Source organism: Hyperolius riggenbachi, chromosome 10 (assembly GCF_040937935.1).
Source record: "Hyperolius riggenbachi isolate aHypRig1 chromosome 10, aHypRig1.pri, whole genome shotgun sequence".
In the NCBI taxonomy this organism is placed as follows: domain Eukaryota; kingdom Metazoa; phylum Chordata; class Amphibia; order Anura; family Hyperoliidae; genus Hyperolius; species Hyperolius riggenbachi.
Genome location: NC_090655.1, coordinates 43,333,522 through 43,356,047, shown reverse-complemented (window position 1 = coordinate 43,356,047; position 22,526 = coordinate 43,333,522). Strand labels below are relative to the sequence as shown.

At 44.9% G+C, this 22,526-nt stretch overlaps 1 protein-coding gene across 1 annotated transcript in view; it reads left to right on the top strand.

The window, feature by feature from the left end:
* HELLS (helicase, lymphoid specific) overlaps nucleotides 1-17,516 on the top strand; it is a 53,162-nt gene extending 35,646 nt beyond the window's left edge. Inside the window, exons 17-22 of the mRNA XM_068255199.1 lie at nucleotides 9,102-9,221; nucleotides 10,113-10,229; nucleotides 12,139-12,298; nucleotides 15,633-15,729; nucleotides 16,405-16,481; nucleotides 17,141-17,516. Of these exons, the coding sequence (XP_068111300.1) occupies nucleotides 9,102-9,221; nucleotides 10,113-10,229; nucleotides 12,139-12,298; nucleotides 15,633-15,729; nucleotides 16,405-16,481; nucleotides 17,141-17,226 (657 nt within the window). The 3' untranslated portion in view covers nucleotides 17,227-17,516. The remainder of the gene's footprint in view (nucleotides 1-9,101; nucleotides 9,222-10,112; nucleotides 10,230-12,138; nucleotides 12,299-15,632; nucleotides 15,730-16,404; nucleotides 16,482-17,140) is intronic.
* Nucleotides 17,517-22,526: the final 5,010 nt, after the last annotated feature.

Sequence of the window (22,526 nt, the reverse complement as noted above, 5' to 3'; positions counted from 1 at the left end):
CTATTACCCTCTGTCACAATTTCGCCGCTCCTCGCTGCATTAAAAGTGGTTAAAAACAGTTTTAAAAAGTTTGTTTGTAAACAAACAAAATGGCCACCAAAACAGGAAGTAGGTTGATGTACAGTATGTCCACACATAGAAAATACATTCATACACAAGCAGGCTATATACAGCATTCCTTTTGAATCTCAAGAGATCATTTGTGTTTCTTTCCCCCATGCACTGAAGTTTCAGGCTGCTCTTTTCTTCCTGCAAACAGCTTTGCCCTTGTTTGTAATTCCTCAGTATGTGAAAGGTCAGGCAGCTCAGAGGACGATTTATCCAGCTGATTAGAGCAGCTTCTCTCTTCTCTCTTATCTAAATAACACACAGGCAGTGTGCATAGAGGGGCCAGGAAGGGGGAGTTCATAGCAGAACCACAACACTGAAGAACTTGGCAGCCTTCCAGACACAGGCCGACAAGTCTGACAGGGGAAAGATACATTGATTTATTACAGAGACTGTCATAGTAGAAAGTGCTGCAGTTAGCCAGAACACATTAGAATAGCTTTTGGAACTTGTAGGATGATAAAAAACAGGATGCATTTTTTTGTTACGGAGTCTCTTTAAAGCACTTGTGATATTTGTTTTATTTTTTTTTAAAAAAGGCTTTTGCTAAGGCAAAATCTCACTATTAACTGTGATTTCCCAGAATCACAGCGCAATCGTTACTGAAGTTCTGCATGCAGCGCGTTTTGCGATTAATCGCAAATGCTGTAGTGAGAATGTATCATAGGGATACATTAGCAGCAGCGGTTTGCTGGACACCAGCAATCGGCAAAGCACTGAAAGCGCCAAGTGAGAGCCAGCCCTGTAGCATGGAACCCACTAGAGCGTTTTTGAGCGTTTAGGGAGCACTTTCGATTGCTAGCGTGTTTTTTTTTTTTTTTTTTTTTTTTTCCCCTCCTTCCCCCTTAACGCTCTGCCAATGTAAATGGATGGGACAGATTCCACTAGAGCGATTTTGAGGAAATCCCAGTCACAGAACATGCAGCAGTTTGTGAGCGTTTCCATTAAAGTAAATTGTATAGGAGCAGGGAAATCGCTCCAAAATCGCTTGCAAAGTGCTACCACCAATCACTAGCGATAGCACTTTCTAGTGGGTTCCAGCCTTTAAACATGAATCAGCCCCCAGGGTCTATTCCCATGGCTCCCATAGTGCTGCAAATCTTCAGTTTTCTGCATGCTGCAGAAAACTGCAGCATGCCGTCCAGATTCACTTCGCAGTGCAATCTAGTGGCAATCCATTAAAGAGGCAGTGGGGAAACACTGCAGACTTGGCTCTGATCTGCACGTAGTGGAAACTGGCACTTAAAGCAGTGTTCCCAAACCCTGTCCTCAAGGGCCCACCAACCGTGCATAAATCCAGAGATAGTTCATCAGCTCTGCTGAGACACTACCTCACCTGTGCAGGTTTGTGGTTTTCTGCAAAACATGTACGGTTAGTGGGCCTTGAGGACAGGGTTGGGGAACTCAGCCTTAGAGAGTCTGAAGCGAGAATAAATCTCGCTTCAGACCTCATAGATAGCAGGGGCATGTGTGCCCCTGCTAAAACGCCGCTATCTCGCGGCTTAACGGGGGTCCCTTCACCCCAAATCCCCTCGGTGCAGCGGGGGAGCGCTTCCTGGTTGGGGCAGGGCTAACCGCCGCAGCCCTGCCCCACACGCATCTGTCAGCGCGTATCTCCGCCTCTCCCCCGCCCCTCTGTCTTCCTTCACTGAGGGGCGGGGGAGAGGCGGCGATGCGCCGCTGATGGACGCGACTGGAGGCAGGGCTGCAGCCGTTAGCCCTGCCTCCACGAACGACCAACTCTACGACCAGCTTTTGCGGGGGTGGGTTTGGGGGTGAAGGGACCCCCGTTTAGCGGCGCGATAGCGGTGGTTTAGCAGGGGCACACATGCCCCTGCTAACTATGAGCTCTGAAGCGAGATTTATTCTCGCTTCAGAGTCTCTTTAAAGGGAACCTAAACTGAGGATATGGCTGTTTCCTTCTCAAAAAATACCAGTTGCCTGGTAGCCCTTGCTGATCTTTGGCTGAATCACACACCTGAAACAAGCATGCAGCTAATCTAGTCTGACTTCAGTCAGCACCTGATCTGCATGCTTGTTCAGGGGCTGTGACTAAAAGTATTTGAGACACATGATCAGCGGAAGAGTCAGGCAACTGGTATTTTAAAAGGAAAAATCCACATCCTTCTTAGTTTAGGTTCCCTTTAAAGGACTCGCAAGGCGACATTAAAAAGCTGCTTGCAGCCCCTAGATTTCTAAGTCCCTCGCTGCAGCTCCAGTGGTCCCCGCTGGCCGCCTGTAAAGCTAGTTTCTGCGCATGTGTGGGCACATGTCATCAGGCCCCTACTACGCCTGCACCGTCACAGTACATACCCGATGACATGGGCACGATACCGGCCGCACACACCCACACATTTACAGAAGCCAGCTTCATGGGTGGCCAGTGGGGACCACCGGAACTGCAGTGAGGGACTCAGAAGACATCTAGAGGCTAGAAGATGCCCCAGCCCAGGTAAGTATAAATTGCTTTTGAATGTTGCCTTGTGAGTCCTTTTAAGAAACACTGAAGTCTCCTAAAAATCAGCTTTTTATTGTAAAAGCCTCTAACATTATTGCCCTAACTAAAACGTTGCATCCCCGTGGCTGAAATCTAACTAAATCCCCCCCCCCCCCCCCCCCCCTTACTCACCTGTACCTCTCCCCCGCAAACTCCACGACTTTCTTGGTCGTGGATTTTGCTGCTGGAGGAGGCAGAGCTTTCAGCTGCAGCTCTTCCTCCACATGCGTCAATCAGCGCGTATCTCCGCCTCTCCCCTGCCCCTCTCAGTGAAGGAAGACTGAGAGGGGCGGGTGGAGGCGGCGATCAGTGCTGATAGATGCGTGGATAGGCAGAGCTGCAGCTGAAAGCTCTGCCTCTCATGGAAGCGCTGCCTGCAGTGTGCCCTGGGGAGTTTGGGGGGGGGATTTAGTTAGTGTTCAGCCACGGGGATGCAGCATTTTAGTTTGGGGCAATGATGTGTTCGACTTCAGAGTCTCTTTAAGGAAAACAAACGTTTGCCACTATTAAATTAATTCAGTACATTTCTGCTCCACCTCCTTGGCGGTAACCCCGAGTCAGGCTCTGAGTAAAAAAAAAAAGGTTGCAGGGAACGATAATCCCGGGGAAGTGAGAAATGTGCTGAGCTGCTGCAGATCTCTCTGCAGTATGTATTTTTAGTGCTTTGAGTCTTAAAGGGACACTTAAGTTAAAAAAAAAAAAAAGTTTTTCTCACCTGGGGCTTCCAATAGCCCCCTGCAGCTGTCCGGTGCCCTCGCCGTCTCCCTCCGATCCTCCTGGCCCCGCCAGCAGCCACTTCCTGTTTCAGTGACAGGAGCTGACAGGCTGGGGACGCGAGTGATTCTTCGCGTTCCTGGCCACAATAGTGCCATCTATGCTGCTATAGCATATAGCATATACCATATAGCAGCATAGAGGGTGCTAATGTGTCTGGGAACGCGAAGAATCACTCGCGTCCCCAGCCTGTCGGCTCCTGTCACCGAAACAGGAAGTGGCTGCCGGTGGGGCCAGGAGGATCGGAGGGAGACGGCGAGGGAACAGGACAGCTGCAGGGGGATATTGGAAGCCCCAGGTGAGTAAAACCTTCTTTTTTTTGTTTAAGTCTCCCTTTTAACCACTTCCCGACCGCCGTATGTACCATTGGCGGCCGGGAAGTGCACCCCGCAAGGACCGCCGTATTGACAATTGGCGGCGGTCCTTGTAGGGGCATGGGCGGAGCGATCGCGTCATCAGTGACGCGATCCTCCGCCTGGCGCCGCTCACCCGCCGCAACATCCCGCCGGCCATACGGAAGCGCCGGCGGGATGTTAACCCCGCGATCGCCGCATACAAAGTGTATAATACACTTTGTAATGTTTACAAAGTGTATTATACAGGCTGCCTCCTGCCCTGGTGGTCCCAGTGTCCGAGGGACCACCAGGGCAGGCTGCAGCCACCCTAGTCTGCACCAAGCACACTGATTTCCCCCCCCCTGCCCCAGATCGCCCACAGCACCCATCAGACCCCCCCCTGCCCACCCCCCAGACCCCTGTTTGCACCCAATCACCCCCCTAATCACCCATCAATCACTCCCTGTCACTATCTGTCAACGCTATTTTTTTTTTATCCCCCACCCTGCTCCCTGCCCCCTCCTGATCACCCCCCACCCCTCAGATTCTCCCCAGACCCCCCCCAGACCACCCCCCCTGTTTACTGTATGCATCTATCCCCCTGATCACCTGTCAATCACCTGTCAATCACCCATCAATCACCCGTCAATCACCCCCTGTCACTGCCACCCATCAGCCAGCCCCTAACCTGCCCCTTGCGGGCAATCTGATCACCCCCCCACACCAATAGATCGCCCGCAGATCCGACATCAGATCACCTCCCAAATCCATTGTTTACATCTATTCTCTCCTCTAAACACACACTAATTACCCATCAATCACCCATCAATCACCCCCTATCACCACCTGTCACTTTTACCTATCAGATCAGACCCTAATCTGCCCCTTGCGGGCACCCAATCACCCGCCCACACGCTCAGATTGCCCTCTGACCCCCCCCTTATCAATTCACCAGTGCATTAATTACATCTGTTCTTCCCTGTAATAACCCACTGATCACCTGTCAATCACCTGCCAATCACCTATCACCCATCAATCACCCCCTGTCACTGCCACCCATCAATCAGCCCCTAACCTGCCCCTTGCGGGCAATCTGATCACCCACCCACACCAATAGATCGCCCGCAGATCCGACATCAGATCACCACCCAAGCGCAGCGTTTACATCTATTCTCTCCTCTAAACACCCACTAATTACCCATCAATCACCCCCTATCACCACCTGTCACTGTTACCCATCAGATCAGACCCTAATCTGCCCCTTGCGGGCACCCAATCGCCCGCCTACACGCTCAGATTGCCCTCAGACCCCCCCTTATCAATTCGCCAGTGCAATATTTACATCTGTTCTCCCCTGTAATAACCCACTGATTACCTGTCAATCACCTATCAATCACCCATCAATCACCCCCTGTCACTGCCACCCATCAATCACCCCCTGTCACTTCCACCCATCAATCACCCGCTGTCACTGCCACCCATCAATCAGCCCCTAACCTGCCCCTTGCGGGCAAACTGATCACCCACCCACACCAATAGATCGCCCGCAGATCCGACATCAGATCACCACCCAAGCGCAGTGTTTCCATCTATTCTCTACCCTAAACACCCACTAATTACCCATCAATCACCCCCTGTCACTGCTACCTATCAGATTAGACCCCTATCTGCCCCTAGGGCACTCAATCACCCGCCCACACCCTCAGAATGCCCTCAGACCCCAGCCCTGATCACCTCGCCAGTGTATTGCTTGCATCTATTCCCCCCTCTAATCACACCTTGAGACACCCATCAATCACCTCCTGTCACCCCCTAGCACACCTACCCATCAGATCAGGCCCCAATTTGCCCAGTGTGGGCTCCTGATCACTCGGCCAATCCCTCAGATCCCCCTCAGACCCCCTTCCGATCACCTCCCCAGTGCATTGATTGCATCTATTTTCCCCTCTAACCACCCCCTGAGACACCCATCAATCACCTCCTGTCACCCCCCTAGCACTCCTATCCATCAGATCAGGCCCAATACAACCTGTCATCTAAAAGGCCACCCTGCTTATGACCGGTTCCACAAAATTCGCCCCCTCATAGACCACCTGTCATCAAAATTTGCAGATGCTTATACCCCTGAACAGTCATTTTGAGACATTTGGTTTCCAGACTACTCACGGTTTTGGGCCTGTAAAATGCCAGGGCGGTATAGGAACCCCACAAGTGACCCTATTTTAGAAAAAAAGACACCCCAAGGTATTCTGTTAGGTGTATGACGAGTTCATAGAAGATTTTATTTTTGTCAAAAGTTAGCGGAAATTAATTTTTATTGGTTTTTTTTCACAAAGTGTCATTTTTCACTAACTTGTGACAAAAAATAAAATCTTCTATGAACTCGCCATACACCTAACGGAATACCTTGGGGTGTCTTCTTTCTAAAATGGGGTCACTTGTGGGGTTCCTATACTGCCCTGGCATTTTAGGGGCCCTAAACCGCGAGGAGTAGTCTAGAAAACAAATGCTTCAAAATGACCTGTGAATAGGACGTTGGGCCCCTTAGCGCACCTAGGCTGCAAAAAATTGTCACACATGTGGTACCGCTGTACTCAGGAAAAGTAGTATAATGTGTTTTGGGGTGTATTTTTACACATACCCATGCTGGATGGGAGAAATTTCTATGTAAATGGAAATTGTGTGTAAAAAAATCAAACAATTGTCATTTACAGAGATATTTCTCCCACTTAGCATGGGTATGTGTAAAAATACACCCCAAAACGCATTATACTACTTCTCCTGAGTACGGCGGTACCACATGTGTGACACTTTTTTACACCCTAAGTACGCTAAGGGGCCCAAAGTCCAATGAGTACCTTTAGGATTTCACAGGTCATTTTGCGACATTTGGTTTCAAGACTACTCCTCACGGTTTAGGGCCCCTAAAATGCCAGGGCAGTATAGGAACCCCACAAATGACCCCATTCTAGAAAGAAGACACCCAAAGGTATTCCGTACGGAGTATGGTGAGTTCATAGAAGATTTTATTTTTTGTCACAAGTTAGCGGAAAATGACACTTTGTGAAAAAAAACTATTAAAATCAATTTCCGCTAACTTGTGACAAAAAAATAAAAACTTCTATGAACTCACCATACTCCTAACGGAATACCTTGGGGTGTCTTCTTTCTAAAATGGGGTCATTAGTGGGGTTCCTATACTGCCCTGGCATTTTAGGGGCCCTAAACCGTGAGGAGTAGTCTTGAAACAAAAATGACCTGTGAAATCCTAAAGGTACTCATTGCACTTTGGGCCCCTTAGTGCAGTTAGGGTGCAAAAAAGTGCCACACATGTGGTATCGCCGTACTCAGGAGAAGTAGTATAATGTGTTTTGGGGTGTATTTTTACACATACCCATGCTGGGTGGGAGAAATACCTCTGTAAATGACAATCTTTTGATTTTTTTACACACAATTGTCCATTTACAGAGGTATTTCTCCCACCCAGCATGGGTATGTGTAAAAATACACCCCAAAACACATTGTACTACTTCTCCTGAGTACGGCGATACCACATGTGTGGCACTTTTTTGCACCCTAACTGCGCTAAAGGGCCCAAAGTCCAATGAGTACCTTTAGAATTTCACAGGTCATTTTGAGAAATTTCGTTTCAAGACTACTCCTCACGGTTTAGGGCCCCTAAAATGCCAGGGCAGTATAGGAACCCCACAAATGACCCCATTTTAGAAAGAAGACACCCCAAGGTATTCCGTTAGGAGTATGGTGAGTTCATAGAAGATTTTATTTTTTGTCAAAAGTTAGTGGAAAATGACACTTTGTGAAAAAACACAATTAAAATCAATTTCCGCTAACTTTTGACAAAAAAATAAAATCTTCTATGAACTCACTATACTCCTAACGGAATACCTTGGGGTGTCTTCTTTCTAAAATGGGGTCATTTGTGGGGTTCCTATACTGCCCTGGCATTTTAGGGGCCCTAAACCGTGAGGAGTAGTCTTGAAACGAAATTTCTCAAAATGACCTGTGAAATTCTAAAGGTACTCATTGGACTTTGGGCCCTTTAGCGCAGTTAGGGTGCAAAAAAGTGCCACACATGTGGTATCGCCGTACTCAGGAGAAGTAGTATAATGTGTTTTGTGGTGTATTTTTACACATACCCATGCTGAGTGGGAGAAAGATCTCTGTAAATGGACAATTGTGTGTAAAAAAAATTAACAAATTGTCATTTACAGAGATATTTCTCCCACCCAGCATGGGTATGTGTAAAAATACACCCCAAAACACATTATACTACTTCTCCTGAGTACGGCAATACCACATGTGTGGCACTTTTTTGCACCCTAACTACGCTAAGGGGTCCAAAGTCCAATGAGCACCTTCAGGCTTTACAGGGGTGCTTACAATTTAGCACCCCCCAAAATGTCAGGACAGTAAACACACCCCACAAATGACCCCATTTTGGAAAGTAGACACTTCAAGGTATTCAGAGAGGAGCATGGTGAGTCCGTGGCAGATTTCATTTTTTTTTGTCGCAAGTTAGAAGAAATGGAAACTTTTTTTTTTTTTTTTTTTCACAAAGTGTCATTTTCCGCTTACTTGTGACAAAAAATATCTTCTATGAACTCACTATGCCTCTCAGTGAATACTTTGGGATGTCTTCTTTCCAAAATGGGGTCATTTGGGGGGTATTTATACTATCCTGGAATTCTAGCCCCTCATGAAACATGACAGAGGGTCAGAAAAGTCAGAGATGCTTGAAAATGGGAAAATTCACTTTTTGCACCATAGTTTGTAAACGCTATAACTTTTACCCAAACCAATAAATATACACTGAATGGGTTTTTTTTTATCAAAAACATGTTTGTCCACATTTTTCGCGCTGCATGTATACAGAAATTTTACTTTATTTGAAAAATGTCAGCACAGAAAGTTAAAAAAATCATTTTTTTGCCAAAATTCATGTCTTTTTTGCTGAATATAATAAAAAGTAAAAATCGCAGGAGCAATCAAATGGCACTAAAAGAAAGCTTTATTAGTGACAAGAAAAGGAGCCAAAATTCATTTAGGTGGTAGGTTGTATGAGCGAGCAATAAACCGTGAAAGCTGCAGTGGTCTGAATGGAAAAAAAGTGGCCGGTCCTTAAGGGGTAGAAAGCCCTAGGTCCTCAAGTGGTTAAAGCACATAAGTAAATTTTAATACTTTTAGACACTAAAATCAGGGAAGAATCATACCGCCAGGGAGGTTTAAGCAAGTTTGAATACCAGAATCTCCTCCATAGTTCCTTATAAAGTGTAGAAACTTCTGTGATTGCATAAATAAGACTTGTCACATTTTGAGTTTGGAAGCTGTTTTAACGAGTACATTTTTTTGTTTTGTTTTTCCTTTAGGTTTTGATGTTTTCACAGATGACAATGATGTTGGACATATTAATGGATTACTGCTATTACAGGAAATTCAAATTCTGTAGGTTAGACGGATCCATGGCGTATGCAGAGAGAGAGGAAAATGTACGGGTCACCGGTTTGTCCTAATCAGTATTTCAGCATTGTTTTTGTCTTTACAAATACTCTTTTCCATTTTCTCCATGTTATGCTTGTACAAGAAATCAGTTTACAGTGTAGAGTAGAACTTCTTTATAGTAAACCTGGATATCCTAAACTCAGTCCTCTGTTCCCAGCAAATGCATCTGTATAAATGTATAGTATGACCAATTCTGATCTAGAAAACTTTTGATTTCCTGGTCCCACAGAGTTTACTATAAAGGGATTCTACTGTATTCTTTAGTCAACTCTTTGGCCTTGCATTTTTGTCCATGCCCTGTACTCCCTATGTGTCCCCATTTGCCTCTGTCCCCTTCTATGCCTCAATCTCGCTCAGTTTTGTCCCCTTTGTTTCTGCCCCCCTGCCCAAGGCAGCAGCCCCTACCTCTCCTTCCAGCCAGTCTAGCACTGTCAGACTATCCACTCTGCCTCCTGCTCTCTCGCTGTATGACACTACTTCCTGTATGTCACCTGTTATGAGGAAGAAATGCTGTGCACAGGAGCCAGCAGGTGGTGGAGAGAGGAGGATGGACAGCGCTGGACTCTAAGTGTGATCTGTGCTGCTGCTGTGGGGGACACATGCCAGGACACGGAGTTTAAAGCTGCTGCTGTTTCAAACATCCCCGTTGCGCACTGTACATTTCTGAAAACACAATCGGGAAGGGGCCAAATAAAGTGAATTTGTCACTCCAAAAATAGTTAGACTAATTGCGTGTTTTTTTTGTTTTTTTCCCCCAAAGCATTGCAAGTAAAGGGAAAAATAACTATACAGTAACTTACTTAGGGAGCTACTTAGCTGGAGTACTCGGGTCACTTATTTGGTAGGTCTGTTAATTTTGTGCTCTGTGTTTCCTGCAGATGAGGCTGTTTAATACTGACCCGGATGTCTTCATCTTCCTGGTTAGCACGCGGGCAGGAGGCCTGGGAATCAACCTAACAGGAGCGGATACGGTCATCATTTATGACAGTGACTGGGTAGGTGATTTCATAGAGCACTCTGTTTGCTACACTGTATCCATTCATGTATGTGTAGAATGTTTTCTGCTTCCCAAGAGATGCTAATCATTCTAATCACAGGTATCTTAAGGTTAAAGAGAACCAGAGATGAAGCACCCTCTTGTATTTTACCTTATAAATCAGTGGGAACATGACAGTAAACACCTAATCTGCCCTTTGTTTCATTGTTCTCTGTGTAATCTGACTGTTATCACGTCTGATAAGAATCCCCGACTGAGAAGTCAGGCTGCTCCGTCTAGCTTTGCTACAGAAAGATTATAGCTAAGTATGTATTCTGTGGTGTTATTTCAAGCCCAAGCCTGCCCCCTTGTGGCTTTGCTATAATGACTCAGCAATAATCATTCCCAGCAAAGCCAGATTTAATTGCTCAGTCTGGGATTCTTGTGACTGCTGTTAACAGACACTTTTAGCAGTGAGGAGGAAACAGAGAGCATGGTAAGTGTTTTCTCTAATGTTCTTACTGATATACATGGTAAAATACACAAGGGTGCTTCCTCTCTGGTTCCCTTTAATGAGATTAAGACTGTAGATTTTTTTACCTTGAATCTGTGTAGGTTGGCACAACTTTCTGTGCCCCATCTTTCTGTGCCACCCCTGTCTGTGTGTCCACTGCTCCGGTTGTGCTTTGTTCCCATTTTTCCACATTTAGACACATGGGGTATCATTCATAAAAGAGCAGTCGGTAAGGAGAATCAATGCGGGAAAACACCGCTGCTGGTACTTTAGAGTTCTGGGTGGTCATTCATAAAGTGTTCAGGTGCGATGGGGCCTGTTACGCGGCGGGTAGCAAAGTGCTAGCTGCGTGTTTAAAAAAAAAAAAAAAATTGTATTCAAATCGGCTCACCAGGGCCTGAGCGGTGCCATCCGGCGTCACTGGGAGGTTAAGAACCGGAGCCTTATTTTTTTGACTGGCTCAGTGATCAGGAGCCAATAAAAATGGCTCCTAACTGATGTATGGAGATGTGAGCTGGCAAAGATGTTCTATTGCTTATGCTCTGGAGCCATCTGACAAAGGGCCAGTGCACACCAAAGAGCGCTAGCGAAAAAGCGAACTCTTAGTGCATTTTGAAGTGATTTTTCTAAAGGCGATTCGAGGCATATGCCTAGCTATTTTCTAATCCTGTTCAGCGATTTGTGAAGTGTTTTAATGTAGCATTTTTGTTTTGTTACAGTAGAGCTTTAACTGAACAGCTTCTGTAACAAGAACCCTTGGGCAATTGCTCTGTTCTAGCGCTTTTCAGAGCGATTTTTCCACTTTCTGATACTTCATATTGAGGCTGAATCGCCTCAAATCTGCAGAAATGCTGCAGGACCCGCGTATGGGGAAAAAAAGCACATGGCTCTGGTGTGCTCCATCCCATTCAAATACATTAGCCAAGGGGTTTTCAAAGCGCTAGCATTTTTCAAGATGCTCAGTAAAGCTCTTGGTGTGCACCAGCCCTTAGACAGCCACAAGTGTGGCTTAGTGTTAACTATCGGTGGTCCCGATCCGGGTAAAATTACATTAATGTTTGGGTTATGCATAATACAACTTTCCGACCGATTGGTGGAATTAGAGCGATTTCTGACATGTCTGGTCTCTTCCTGATAATTAACTTCACAAAACCTATTGTTGTTCAGAAAATGGATCCCATTATCGATGGGCAGCAGTTTGGGCATGTACACAATACTTACCGTCAGATTACCAGTCGTTCGAATGGGAAATTGCATTGCGTGTACCCAGCATTAGGCCAGGTATCAGTCTTTAGAATTCGGTCATACCATTGTTTCTGGGCCTTTACATTGGATGAACTGATAAAGCAGATCATTTTATTTTTTAGTAGCAGTTTATATGACTTTTTGACATGCCATAAATCCCTCCAAACAGAATCCACAAGCTGATCTGCAGGCCCAGGACAGATGCCACCGAATTGGTCAGACAAAGCCAGTTGTGGTGTATCGACTGGTGACAGCAAATACTATTGACCAGAAGATTGTTGAAAGAGCAGCAGCCAAAAGGAAGCTGGAAAAGTTGGTTATTCACAAAAGTAAGTCATGAGTGATGTACATCTTACACTTAGAGGCACTGTAAGGAGATGTGTGTTTTTTTTTTTTTTGTTTTTTTTTTTTTTTTACAAAACCAGAGGGAAAAGGGTTATGAGGAAAAAAACAGATCAGCAAAGAGGTGAAAAAAATCTTCTTACCTTGTCAGTGTAGTGATGAAAAAGTGCCTCATGCAGCATGGGAAGAATCATGTTTACGTCTGGCATGCAGAGCTAAAGGGTTTTTTCTTTTATGCCCTCAGTTGAAAGCCCAATCTACACGATACGATTCTTTATAAGATTCCATTATGATTCTATTTACGATCTGATTAAATCCAACAGGTCTGATCGGGATTCGATTTGACATTGCAAAACAATGGCAAATTGAATCGAATCCCGATTGGACATGTTGGATTTAATCGGATCGTAAATAGAATTGTAATTGAATCGGATAAAGAATCGTATCATGTAGATTGGGCTGAAGACATGCCAATCACTGCTATTTTGCCACAATTCTTGTTTGCTCTTCTCATTCAGGGAGAGCTCCTGGTTCTCTGAGAATAGCAATTGCGGCAAAACTTTGCCACTAGTTATAGTATGAAACAGACTTTTTATCACGCTGTTGTTTTCTACAGTGTTCCATTGTGCTACTGATATTTAGTCCAAATATCTCAGTATTCATACCCCGTACACACAACTTTGAGAAGGGGTGTTTTTTTTTTTTCCTTTTTCCCACCCGCATATTGGTTATGTAATGAATGTCTGAGAAGGTTCATATCAGCGCGGGTCGTGCGGTGCGCGGACCATTTCAGGGGCGATTCCGCCTCAATGGAAGGTATAGGAGAAACGCAAAACGCTCACAAAATCGCTTTGTGCAGTTATTGTGTTTGCGTTTTTAAGAATACATTATATTTTTCCGGTTCAGAGTTCACTTCCTGACGTCCGCAATCGCTTGGCAAAACAGATTAGAAAAGCGTTTAAAAAAAAAAAAAAAAAAAAAACACACTGGTAATCGCTGGGAATAGGAAGAAAAGGCCACAAAACCTGCCCAACACGGATGGCCACGCGACTGGAACGCAATGTGAACGAGCCCTGATAAGAGTTGAATATTCATGTGTACAAGTGACAGTTTCTCTTTAGTTCAGACCTAGTCAGACGAATTGTGACCCTCACTGATTTAAGAAATAAAAAATTGCTGCTATATTCTGTCCTGACAGAATGGCTTGTGAGTTCAGGGGGATAGGGTAGGAAAGTCAGTAGTTCATAGGTTTTAACTTAGGACTTAGGACCTGCTCCCTTATAAATTGTGCATACTCGTCAAGACATGGAAGCAGACATATTGTTAATATCTTGTGCTTTCAAATGAGCGTATCTGCTGTAGCAGTCAGCTGACACGGGAGCGAACAAATTTCAACTTGTGATTAGACACAAATGAGGGGGAATTAGGGAAATGCACCCTGTATGTATTTAGAGAGTTTAGCCTTTTTTCCTTCTGTCCTGTGCAGGTCCACTTAAATTGCCATAAACAAGTGAATGTTTACCAATCTAAAAATAAGTCAGATACTCACCTAAGGAGAGGGAAGGCTCGGTCCTAATGAGCCTTCCCTCTCCTCTCCTGGTGCCCGGTCCCGCACAGGATCCCCCGTAGCAGTATTCGACCAGTTCGGTCAAATACTGCCACTTTCGCAGCTGAAGGGAGCACTCGGGCTCCCGAAGACGGGCCGTTCCATACTACGCATGCGCGAGTGCCCTCTATGACGCACTCGCGCGTACATAGTATGGAGCGGCCCGTCTTCGGAAGCCCGAGTGCTCCCGAAGACCTCCGAAGTCCCTTCGGCGGCGGACGCGAACGGGGGAGCCAGCACAGCACCGAGGGCACCGGGAGAGGGGAAGGCTCATTAGGACTGAGCCTTCCCTCTCCTTAGGTGAGTATCTGACTTATTTTTAGATTGGTAACCATTTGGCTTTAAAGAAAATCTGTAGCGAAAAAACCTCTCCTGCCCCCCAGGTGGGGGAAGCCTCTGGATCCTATTGAGGCTTCCCCCGTCGTCCTCGGTCCCGCGGCGGCGAAAATCCTCCCAGAGCGGCGGCAATGTAAATATTTATCGCTCCAGCGCAGGCGCAGTATCCGCTCTTCCCACGGAGATAGGCGGAAATAGCCGATCACTGTCGGGCCGCTCTACAGCGCAGGCGCAAGTCTCCGGCTCCTGCGCTGTAGAGCGGACCCCGACGGAGATCTGCTATTTCCACCTATCTCCGTCAGAGCCGCAACAGCGCCCCCGCTGGAGCCTGGAAAGGTAAATATTGAACAGGCTGTCGGGTCTGTCGGGCTGCTGTTCGTCCCCTCCCTAATTTTTTTTTTTTTCAGTTTATTATCCCTAGTTACCTTTTTTATTATTAACCCCTGACCTCCCACACTCCCCTAAAGTTAACTTTTTTTTTTATTTTTTTTAATAAAAAAATTACAAAATTAAAAAAAATACATAAATAGTTACCTTAGGGACTGAACTTTTTTAATATGTATACAAAAACTGTATACTATTACTTTATAAATTATGGGCCTGTAATTGGGGATAGACGCAAAACTTAAAAAATGCACCTTTATTTCCAAATGAAATATTGGCGCCATACATTGTTCTAGGGAAAAAGTTTAAACGTTGCAATAAACGATACAAACGGGAAAATAAAATGTGTGGGTTTTAATTACGGTAGCATGTTTCATTTTGAAAATGGCTGAAAACTGAAAAAAAATTTTCAATTTTTTTCTTATTCTTTTTATTAAAACTGAGTAAGAAGAAAATAATTTTTAGCAAAAAGTACCCCCCAAAGAAAGCCTATACAGTGGCAAAAAAAAGATATAGATTGTTTCGCTGTAATAAGTAGTAATAAAGTTATAGGTGAATGAATGGAAGGAGCGCACTGACGGGTGAAAACTGCTCTGGTTTTTTGAGCAGAAAAACCCTTTGAGGTGAAGAGGTTAAAGAACAAGCGACACCCATGCTAACCTAGAAATAAAAAGACACAAGTAGATAAATACTACTTCTACTTACATAACAGATGTATTGTGCTATCCACGTAATGATTCCTGTGAATGAATTCTATAAAGGAAAAGCAGAAAATCCTAGTCTAGGCAGTGGCCATCTTGCCAAGCTAATGCTGACATCCTATCCTCCCCGACTTTTTTTTTTCCCCCTCCTTTCTCTTGCTCATTGTGTATTCATTAGCTGCCCTCCCAGTTTTTTTTTTTCTTATTATAATTATAAATCAAGCTAGATGGCAGATTTAGTTCAGCATTATTTGCCTTTCACAAGGATATTTAAGCTAATGTTTTTCTTTCCAGATAAGTTCAAAGGTGGGCACAATGGAATAAATCAATCTAAGAGCTGTCTTGACCCTCAGGAATTGCTAGAGCTGCTCCAGTCCCGAGATCATGAAAGGTGAGAAGTTTAAAATTCTGTATGGAGTAAGGAATGTAAAGGTCTGTAGCCACTATACAAATTTTTTTTTTCCAGCGGTTTAACCTTTTTATTGTGTCGTGTGAAAAAAAAAACTAACAGGTATAGTGTTATATGGAAGTAGACACTGTTCACATTAAGTATGTTTTCTGTGAGTATACGGGGGAGGGCCAATAGAGCATGGAGTTGTGACGGCGAGCAGGATGAGAGGGAAGAACAAAGCAATCAACCAGGCGGGTCGCTGGAAAAAGGGGGTCCGTGGGGTTGCTGTATCAGGCAAGTTTTATCTAGCCTGTGTAAGGAGCAGTTTTGTCATAAGGATTATAAAATGAATGCACTGAATCACTCAGGTTTGTCAAATCTAACAGATCAGTAGCAGCTATTTTAAAGCAACATCAATGGAATGAAGTCCTTTGATGCGTCAAGTTTAATGCATTCGTTCTTTTAGTTTTTGTTTCCCCCTCTTTTGTGATGGTTTAATTGACTATTTATAATTTCATTAAAAACTTCCAATATATGGCTACTATCAGATTGCAGCCACCCTAGAAACAGCTTTAAATCCTGATATATTTTAAGGAAATTTGGGCTACATATGCCGGCCTAGCCATTTTGATGCTCATTTTGAATACATTGACATTGCATTTTTTTTTTCTTCAGAGAAATAAATGCATCCAATGGAAAAGTTATTAGTGATAAAGACCTAAAGATATTACTGGATAGAAGTGACCTCATTGGTAAGTACATTTTACAATAGCTGGTTTTGTTTTTGCTTGCTTGGGGGGGGGGGGAGGGGTTTGGGTGTGTGGGGGTAGGGCATGTGACTGCTTTGACAGGTTTGGGGGGGGTGAATGATGTCCGTTAAAGGTTCCCCAACAGACATTGGTCCAGCTGTGCCTGTTTTGCTGCTGTAATACATTGTATTGGGGCTCATTCACATCAATTAGCGCAGATGGGCTGTGTGATAGGAACATAATTCGTATGATCGCACACCATCTGCACCACTATGCGCTGCTGATCCTATTCACTACAGTGAATGGGTCAGCGCTGCGCTTTACAAATAATGCATGCAGCAGTGCGATAGCGCATCACACTGCTGCACAGCGCATGTGATAAGAACTCTACTGTTTTTGCGTGTCGCACAGCAGCGCGTATGATGTGGACGAGGCCTTACACTGCACCTTGATCATAAACTGATCTGCTAATTATGGAAAGGCGTGCAAATTTGCCTTAAGTTACTTGAGCCATACTGGTATCATGAGTTTGGTTTTTCAATGCCCTTTAGAAATTGCAAACTGACTTTCTACTCTGTAAGATGCCTTATGCCAGAAAACAAAGATCCTGTTATTAATGTTGGGAGCCCAATATATACTTCTGTATTCCGTCTTTATCCTAGCACAAATGAAGAAAAACAATCCACCTTCTAAAGAAAAACAAGAGGTCTTTATGATGACAGACGAGACGGAAGAAATTGAGGTTTGAGGCATCTGGACACTTGATTTGCGCTGCTTACTGTAGATAGAAGGCGATGAGAAACGTTTGTCACATTAGAGGCTAACTTAGAGCTCAGGAGGCTTTAATAATGTGCCAATAGCTTTATAGATCTTGACAATGGTTTTTGAATTATGATATACGTTCCATGCCTATCGCTGCACTTTTTACTTGACTTCAAGATTTTAATAATGAACAGTCTTCCTGTGGAAGTACAATATGTTTGTTTTCTATATTTGTTTTTGAAATCTCTAATAAAAGGTTTTGTTTTTTTTAACCGAGCTCTGCCTTTGTGTCTTTTGACTTCATGATCTTGAAAGACAAAATTTGGGGTTTAGCAGTGAGGATATTTCAGATCTCCTATCGCAACAGCCAAGATGCCAACTTTGCATGAAAGTGGGATAAAATGGCCCCAAAGTACTGCACTTGATGTAATTGAAACTCTTTTCATTTTTTAAAAGTACATGGGTTTTTTTTTTTAAGCACTTTTTTTTTTTTTTTTTTTTCCTGAAAAAGTATGCCTTGTTCAGTAGCACAGCTAACACTTTAATGGCCCATACTCACGAGGGACTTTTGTCGCCTCAACACGCGGCGCGCGCGTGTTGCGGCGACAGGTCGCCCGTGAGTTTGGGCCGTTGCATGCGCGCGCACCCCGAACTGTCGCCCGTCGCTCTTGTCGCCATGCGATTGAAAGTTTCAATCGCATGGCAACAGTCGCCGCCGCACCTCCGCCGCAACTGTCGCTAGTCCGCGTGATTACGCGGACTAGCGACAGCAACCTCCATAGAGGTAAATGGCGCTTCCGGCGGGGGGGAGGAGGAACGTCGGCGACAGCTTCCGTCTCGCCACTGGTCCCTCTTCCGCGTGTGTACGCGGAGGGACCTGGAGAGAAGCTGTCGCCGGCCTGTCGCTAGCACGCTCACGTGTGCTGGCGACAGGCCACTTCTGCAGCCCGTGAGTACGGGCCATAAGTGTTGTGTAGTATAAGCAGCTTCTTCCATACAGTATAGGGTACTGGGGAAAGCACAGACAACAGGAGCCCAAATTGTGAATTTTTTTTTCCTTTGGGCTTTCAGGGAAATATACTCTGTAGTCCTGATATGCAAAAAAACACTGGCTGTGCATTGAAACAGACACCCCTATGCGAATGATTTGTCCCAATAGAGCTAAACCCTACACAGTTAATTAAAGCTTTTGCCTCTGATATTTAACATGAAAAATATAAAATGACAATGTACAAATGTCTAAGTAGCTGTGTAAACCTTTTCCTAACACTTGGGTATTGATGGTATGTAATTATTTTATTGGCCCAACTATTTTGCCTTCACAACCGAATCAGAGACGTCAGAAGAATAAAGAGCACTGTGCAGGATAGTGGATAAATGCAGTGAGACAGGCAAGTTATATGTAACTTGCAGATTCAAAGGTAGTTTCACCTCTTGTGAAACTGCAGCTGCTGTGATGAAATTGGTTCAGTCTTAAGATCAATATTACAATAATCTAAAACGCCGGAGGAAAGTGAATTGCGTATGGGCCCAGGTGCACAATCAGGGATGTTGTTGCACTTTTACCAGGACGTACAGGATAATGTAGAGTTCTGATGGCTTTTATATTTTTTTCTTCTTCAAAATGATAGTTTTGTGTACAGTTTTATTATCCTCCTTTTTAATACACAAGTTTAACTTTTAAGCAGTATTTCTTGACATTTTTTACAGATTTATTTTTTTCCTTTTACATTTATTTGAATCTAGTATCAGCATGTAGCGTGGTGAAATTCACACGTACGTTAGACTTGAGCGGTATCAGTGAGCGCCTAGTGATGCTTGTAAGAGTTTAATTATATCTTTGAAGGGTGTGATCATCAGCAGCATATCACAGCATTACAAACCTTTTCACACATGAGCATCTGAGAACAGATGATTAGTGAATTGCACATATTTCTGAGTTGTTGCAACGCGTATGCACAATAAAGTGAAGCTGAACCAGTGCCTACGTCTTTAAAGGAACACTTCATGCAGGAAAATTTTTTTTTTTTTTTTTTTTTTTTTTTTTTTAACACTCATCTTGGGCTTCCATGAGCTTGTCCCCCGCCGGCAGCCACTTCCGTTTTCGGCGACAGGCTGGGAACGCGAGTGATTCTTCGCATTCCTGGCCGCAATAGCAGTTTAGAGGCCTGTAGCCGACAACTGAAGTGGCTGCCGGCGGGGGACAAAAGCGTCTGATGGAGACTGCGTGGGCACCGGACAGCTGCAGGGGGCTGGTGGAAGCCCCAGGTGAGTAAAACTTTTTTTCTTATTTGCATGACTTAAGTGTCCCTTTAAAGGCGCCCATTCATGATACAATTATGATTGACCAGGAACGATTGTTCAGACCTATTAACGGAAGTAAAACTGGTAACCAATCGAAACAGATTGCTGGAATTGATCTACAAATTTGATCAGACGGATCTGATTTTTTCTGGGGGGGGGGGGGGGGGGGGAGAAGGGGAACGTTTCCTTCCGTAAGTGGGCCAAAATGATCGTTTCTGATTGATCATCATGATCGAATCAGATGATAAATCATCCGAGGAATAGTATAATCATTGGGCACCATTAGAGGGAGTTAACACAACGCATGTTACATTGCCCCGCCCATTCAATTGTATGAGTGTTAAAGGGGAACTTCAGCCTAAACAAACATACTGTCATTAAGTTACATTAGTTATGTTAATTAGAATAGATAGGTAATATAATCTCTTACCCACCCCGTTTTAAAAGAACAGGCAAATGTTTGTGATTCATGGGGGCTGCCATCTTTGTCATGGGGGCAGCCATCTTTTTGGTTGAAAGGAGGTGACAAGGAGCAGGAGACACAGTTCCAACTGTCCTGTGTCCTGATAACCCCTCCCAGCTGCACACGCTAGGCTTCAAATGTCAAATTCTAAATGTAAAAAAAAAAAAAAAATTTGCACCAGAACAGCAGAACGAGAGCAACAACATCAGAAATCCCATCATGCTTTGCACAACATAAGGGGAAAACTGCCTGGGCAGTTTTCGTCTATGCAGCTAAAAATGAGGCTTGGATAAGAGAAACAAAGTTCTGATGCTGTGAAACTGTTAAAGAAACACCAAGCCTTTTCAGTGCTGCTGAGTCAATTTTTAGTCCGGAGGTTCACTTTAACATTGTCTATAAAAACGCAGAGATGTGATGTTACAGAGAACCTGAATAAAGGAATACACAGGCTTCCATCTACGTTCCCTTATGTACAATGCCAGTTGCCCGTCATGCTGAGCTTTTAGCTTTAGTTGATTTTGAGTCACACTTGCAACAAGCATGCAGGCGATGGAGTCAGCATCTGATCTGCATGCTCATTCTGGGTCTGTGACAAAGTATGCCAGGTAGAGCATCAGCACAGAAGTCAGGCAACTAGCATTGTGTATTACAGAATGACGATGGTAGCGTCCGTATACCTCTCACTTCAGGTTCCCTATTCATGCTATGAAAATAATATGCCCGGTTTAACATGGAGTGAACACTGAATAAAGCAAGCCTTGTAACATGCAGAACGCTCGTGAACCAAACCTTATGCCTGGTACACGCCATGCAATTTCCCATCAGCTCGATTATCAATGAAATTATCGAACCATCTATTTTCTGATCACTTCTATGCAAACCGATCTGAAATACGATGGGAAATCAGATTGGACCTGTCGGAAATTATCTATTCGACCAATCTATCTGATGGGAAATTGCATGGTGTGTACAAGGCTTTAAAGAGAAACTGTGACCAAGAATTGAATTTCATCCCAATCAGTGGAATAGATTTCTCATGTAAAAGGGGCATCAAGCTATTTCACATCAGGGGGCGCTGTATGACTGATATTCTGGCAAAGCCCCTCCCACAAGAGACTGCAGAAAATGGTCCTGGCAGTTTCCTGTCTGTGAACCTTGTTGCATTGTGGGAAATGGCGGTTTACAACTGCCAAAAAAGCAAACTGCAGATAAATCACCTGCCAGCAGTAAAAATGTTACCATGTAATGTCAGCACTTTCCCATTGTAAAATCTTCCCTCTCCCTAATTTACGTTCTGACTAAATCCCTTAAAGAGAACCCGAGGTGTGTTTTAAAGAATGTTATCTGCATATAGAGGCTGGATCTGCCTATACAGCCCAGCCTCTGTTGCTATCCCAAACCCCCCTAAGGTCCCCCTGCACTCTGCAATCTCTCATAAATCACAGCCACGCTGGGAGGCTGTGTTTACATCTGTAGTGTCAGTCTCAGCTGCTCCCCCGCCTCCTGCATAGCTCCGGTCCCTACCCCTGTCCCTTCCCTCCAATCAGCAGGGAGGGAAGGGATGCAGGCGGGGACCAGAGTTCTGCAGGAGGCGGGGGGAGCAGCAGACTGACACTATAGAGATAAACACAGCCAGCTCTGACAAGCTGTTTGTCAGCAGCGTGGCTGTGATTTATGAGGGATTGCAGAGTACAGGGGGACCTTAGGGGGGTTTGGGATAGCAACAGAGGCTGGGCTGTATAGGCAGATCCAGCCTCTGTATGCAGATAATAATCTTCAAACCCACCTCGGGTTCTCTTTAAATATAATTATTGTAAAAATGAAACACTTTTTTTTATTACATCTTCACTGGAGTTCCTCCTTTAATATCCTTTTTTGGGCTTGCTAGTTTGACCTTAAAGGTAGATTACCAATCACTTACAGAGATTGATTCTGTACCTGTTATGCCACTTTGCTTAGTTAAAGATTAGACAATGGCCTCAATTCACTAAGATCCTGCTAGAGATAATAAAGCAAGAGAAAACTTACCTCCACACGTGAGAGTTATCTTATCTCTTCATTCCTTAACCTTTTTGGGACCGGCCACCTACCCCCCCCCCCTTAAGGACCAGGCATTTTGCGTGGGAAGGGGGTGCACGCATTTGGGGGGGGGGGGCGCGCGCGTCAGGCGGCCGGATCCCATCTGTGGCTGCCTGGATTTGTGTCCCCCCCCATGGTGGCCTGGGCCCCCCCTTCTGCCAGCAGCCTTCACTTACCTTCCAGGCTCCAGCGATGAGCCGCACGGGACCCTCTTCTCCAGCCGGCATCTCCGTTCTGTCTGACAATCAGTTCCGGGTCGCGGCTTGATGACGTCATCAAGCCGGGACCCGGCGCTGATGTCAGACGGAGCGGCGATGCCGGCCAGAGCGGAGGGGGGCGCCGATCGTCGCTGGAACGGCAGGGAGGTGAGTGGATCCTCTTCTTTCTCCCCCCCCCCCCCCCCCCCCATGCCGCCACAGCTGTCAAACTGATCACTACGA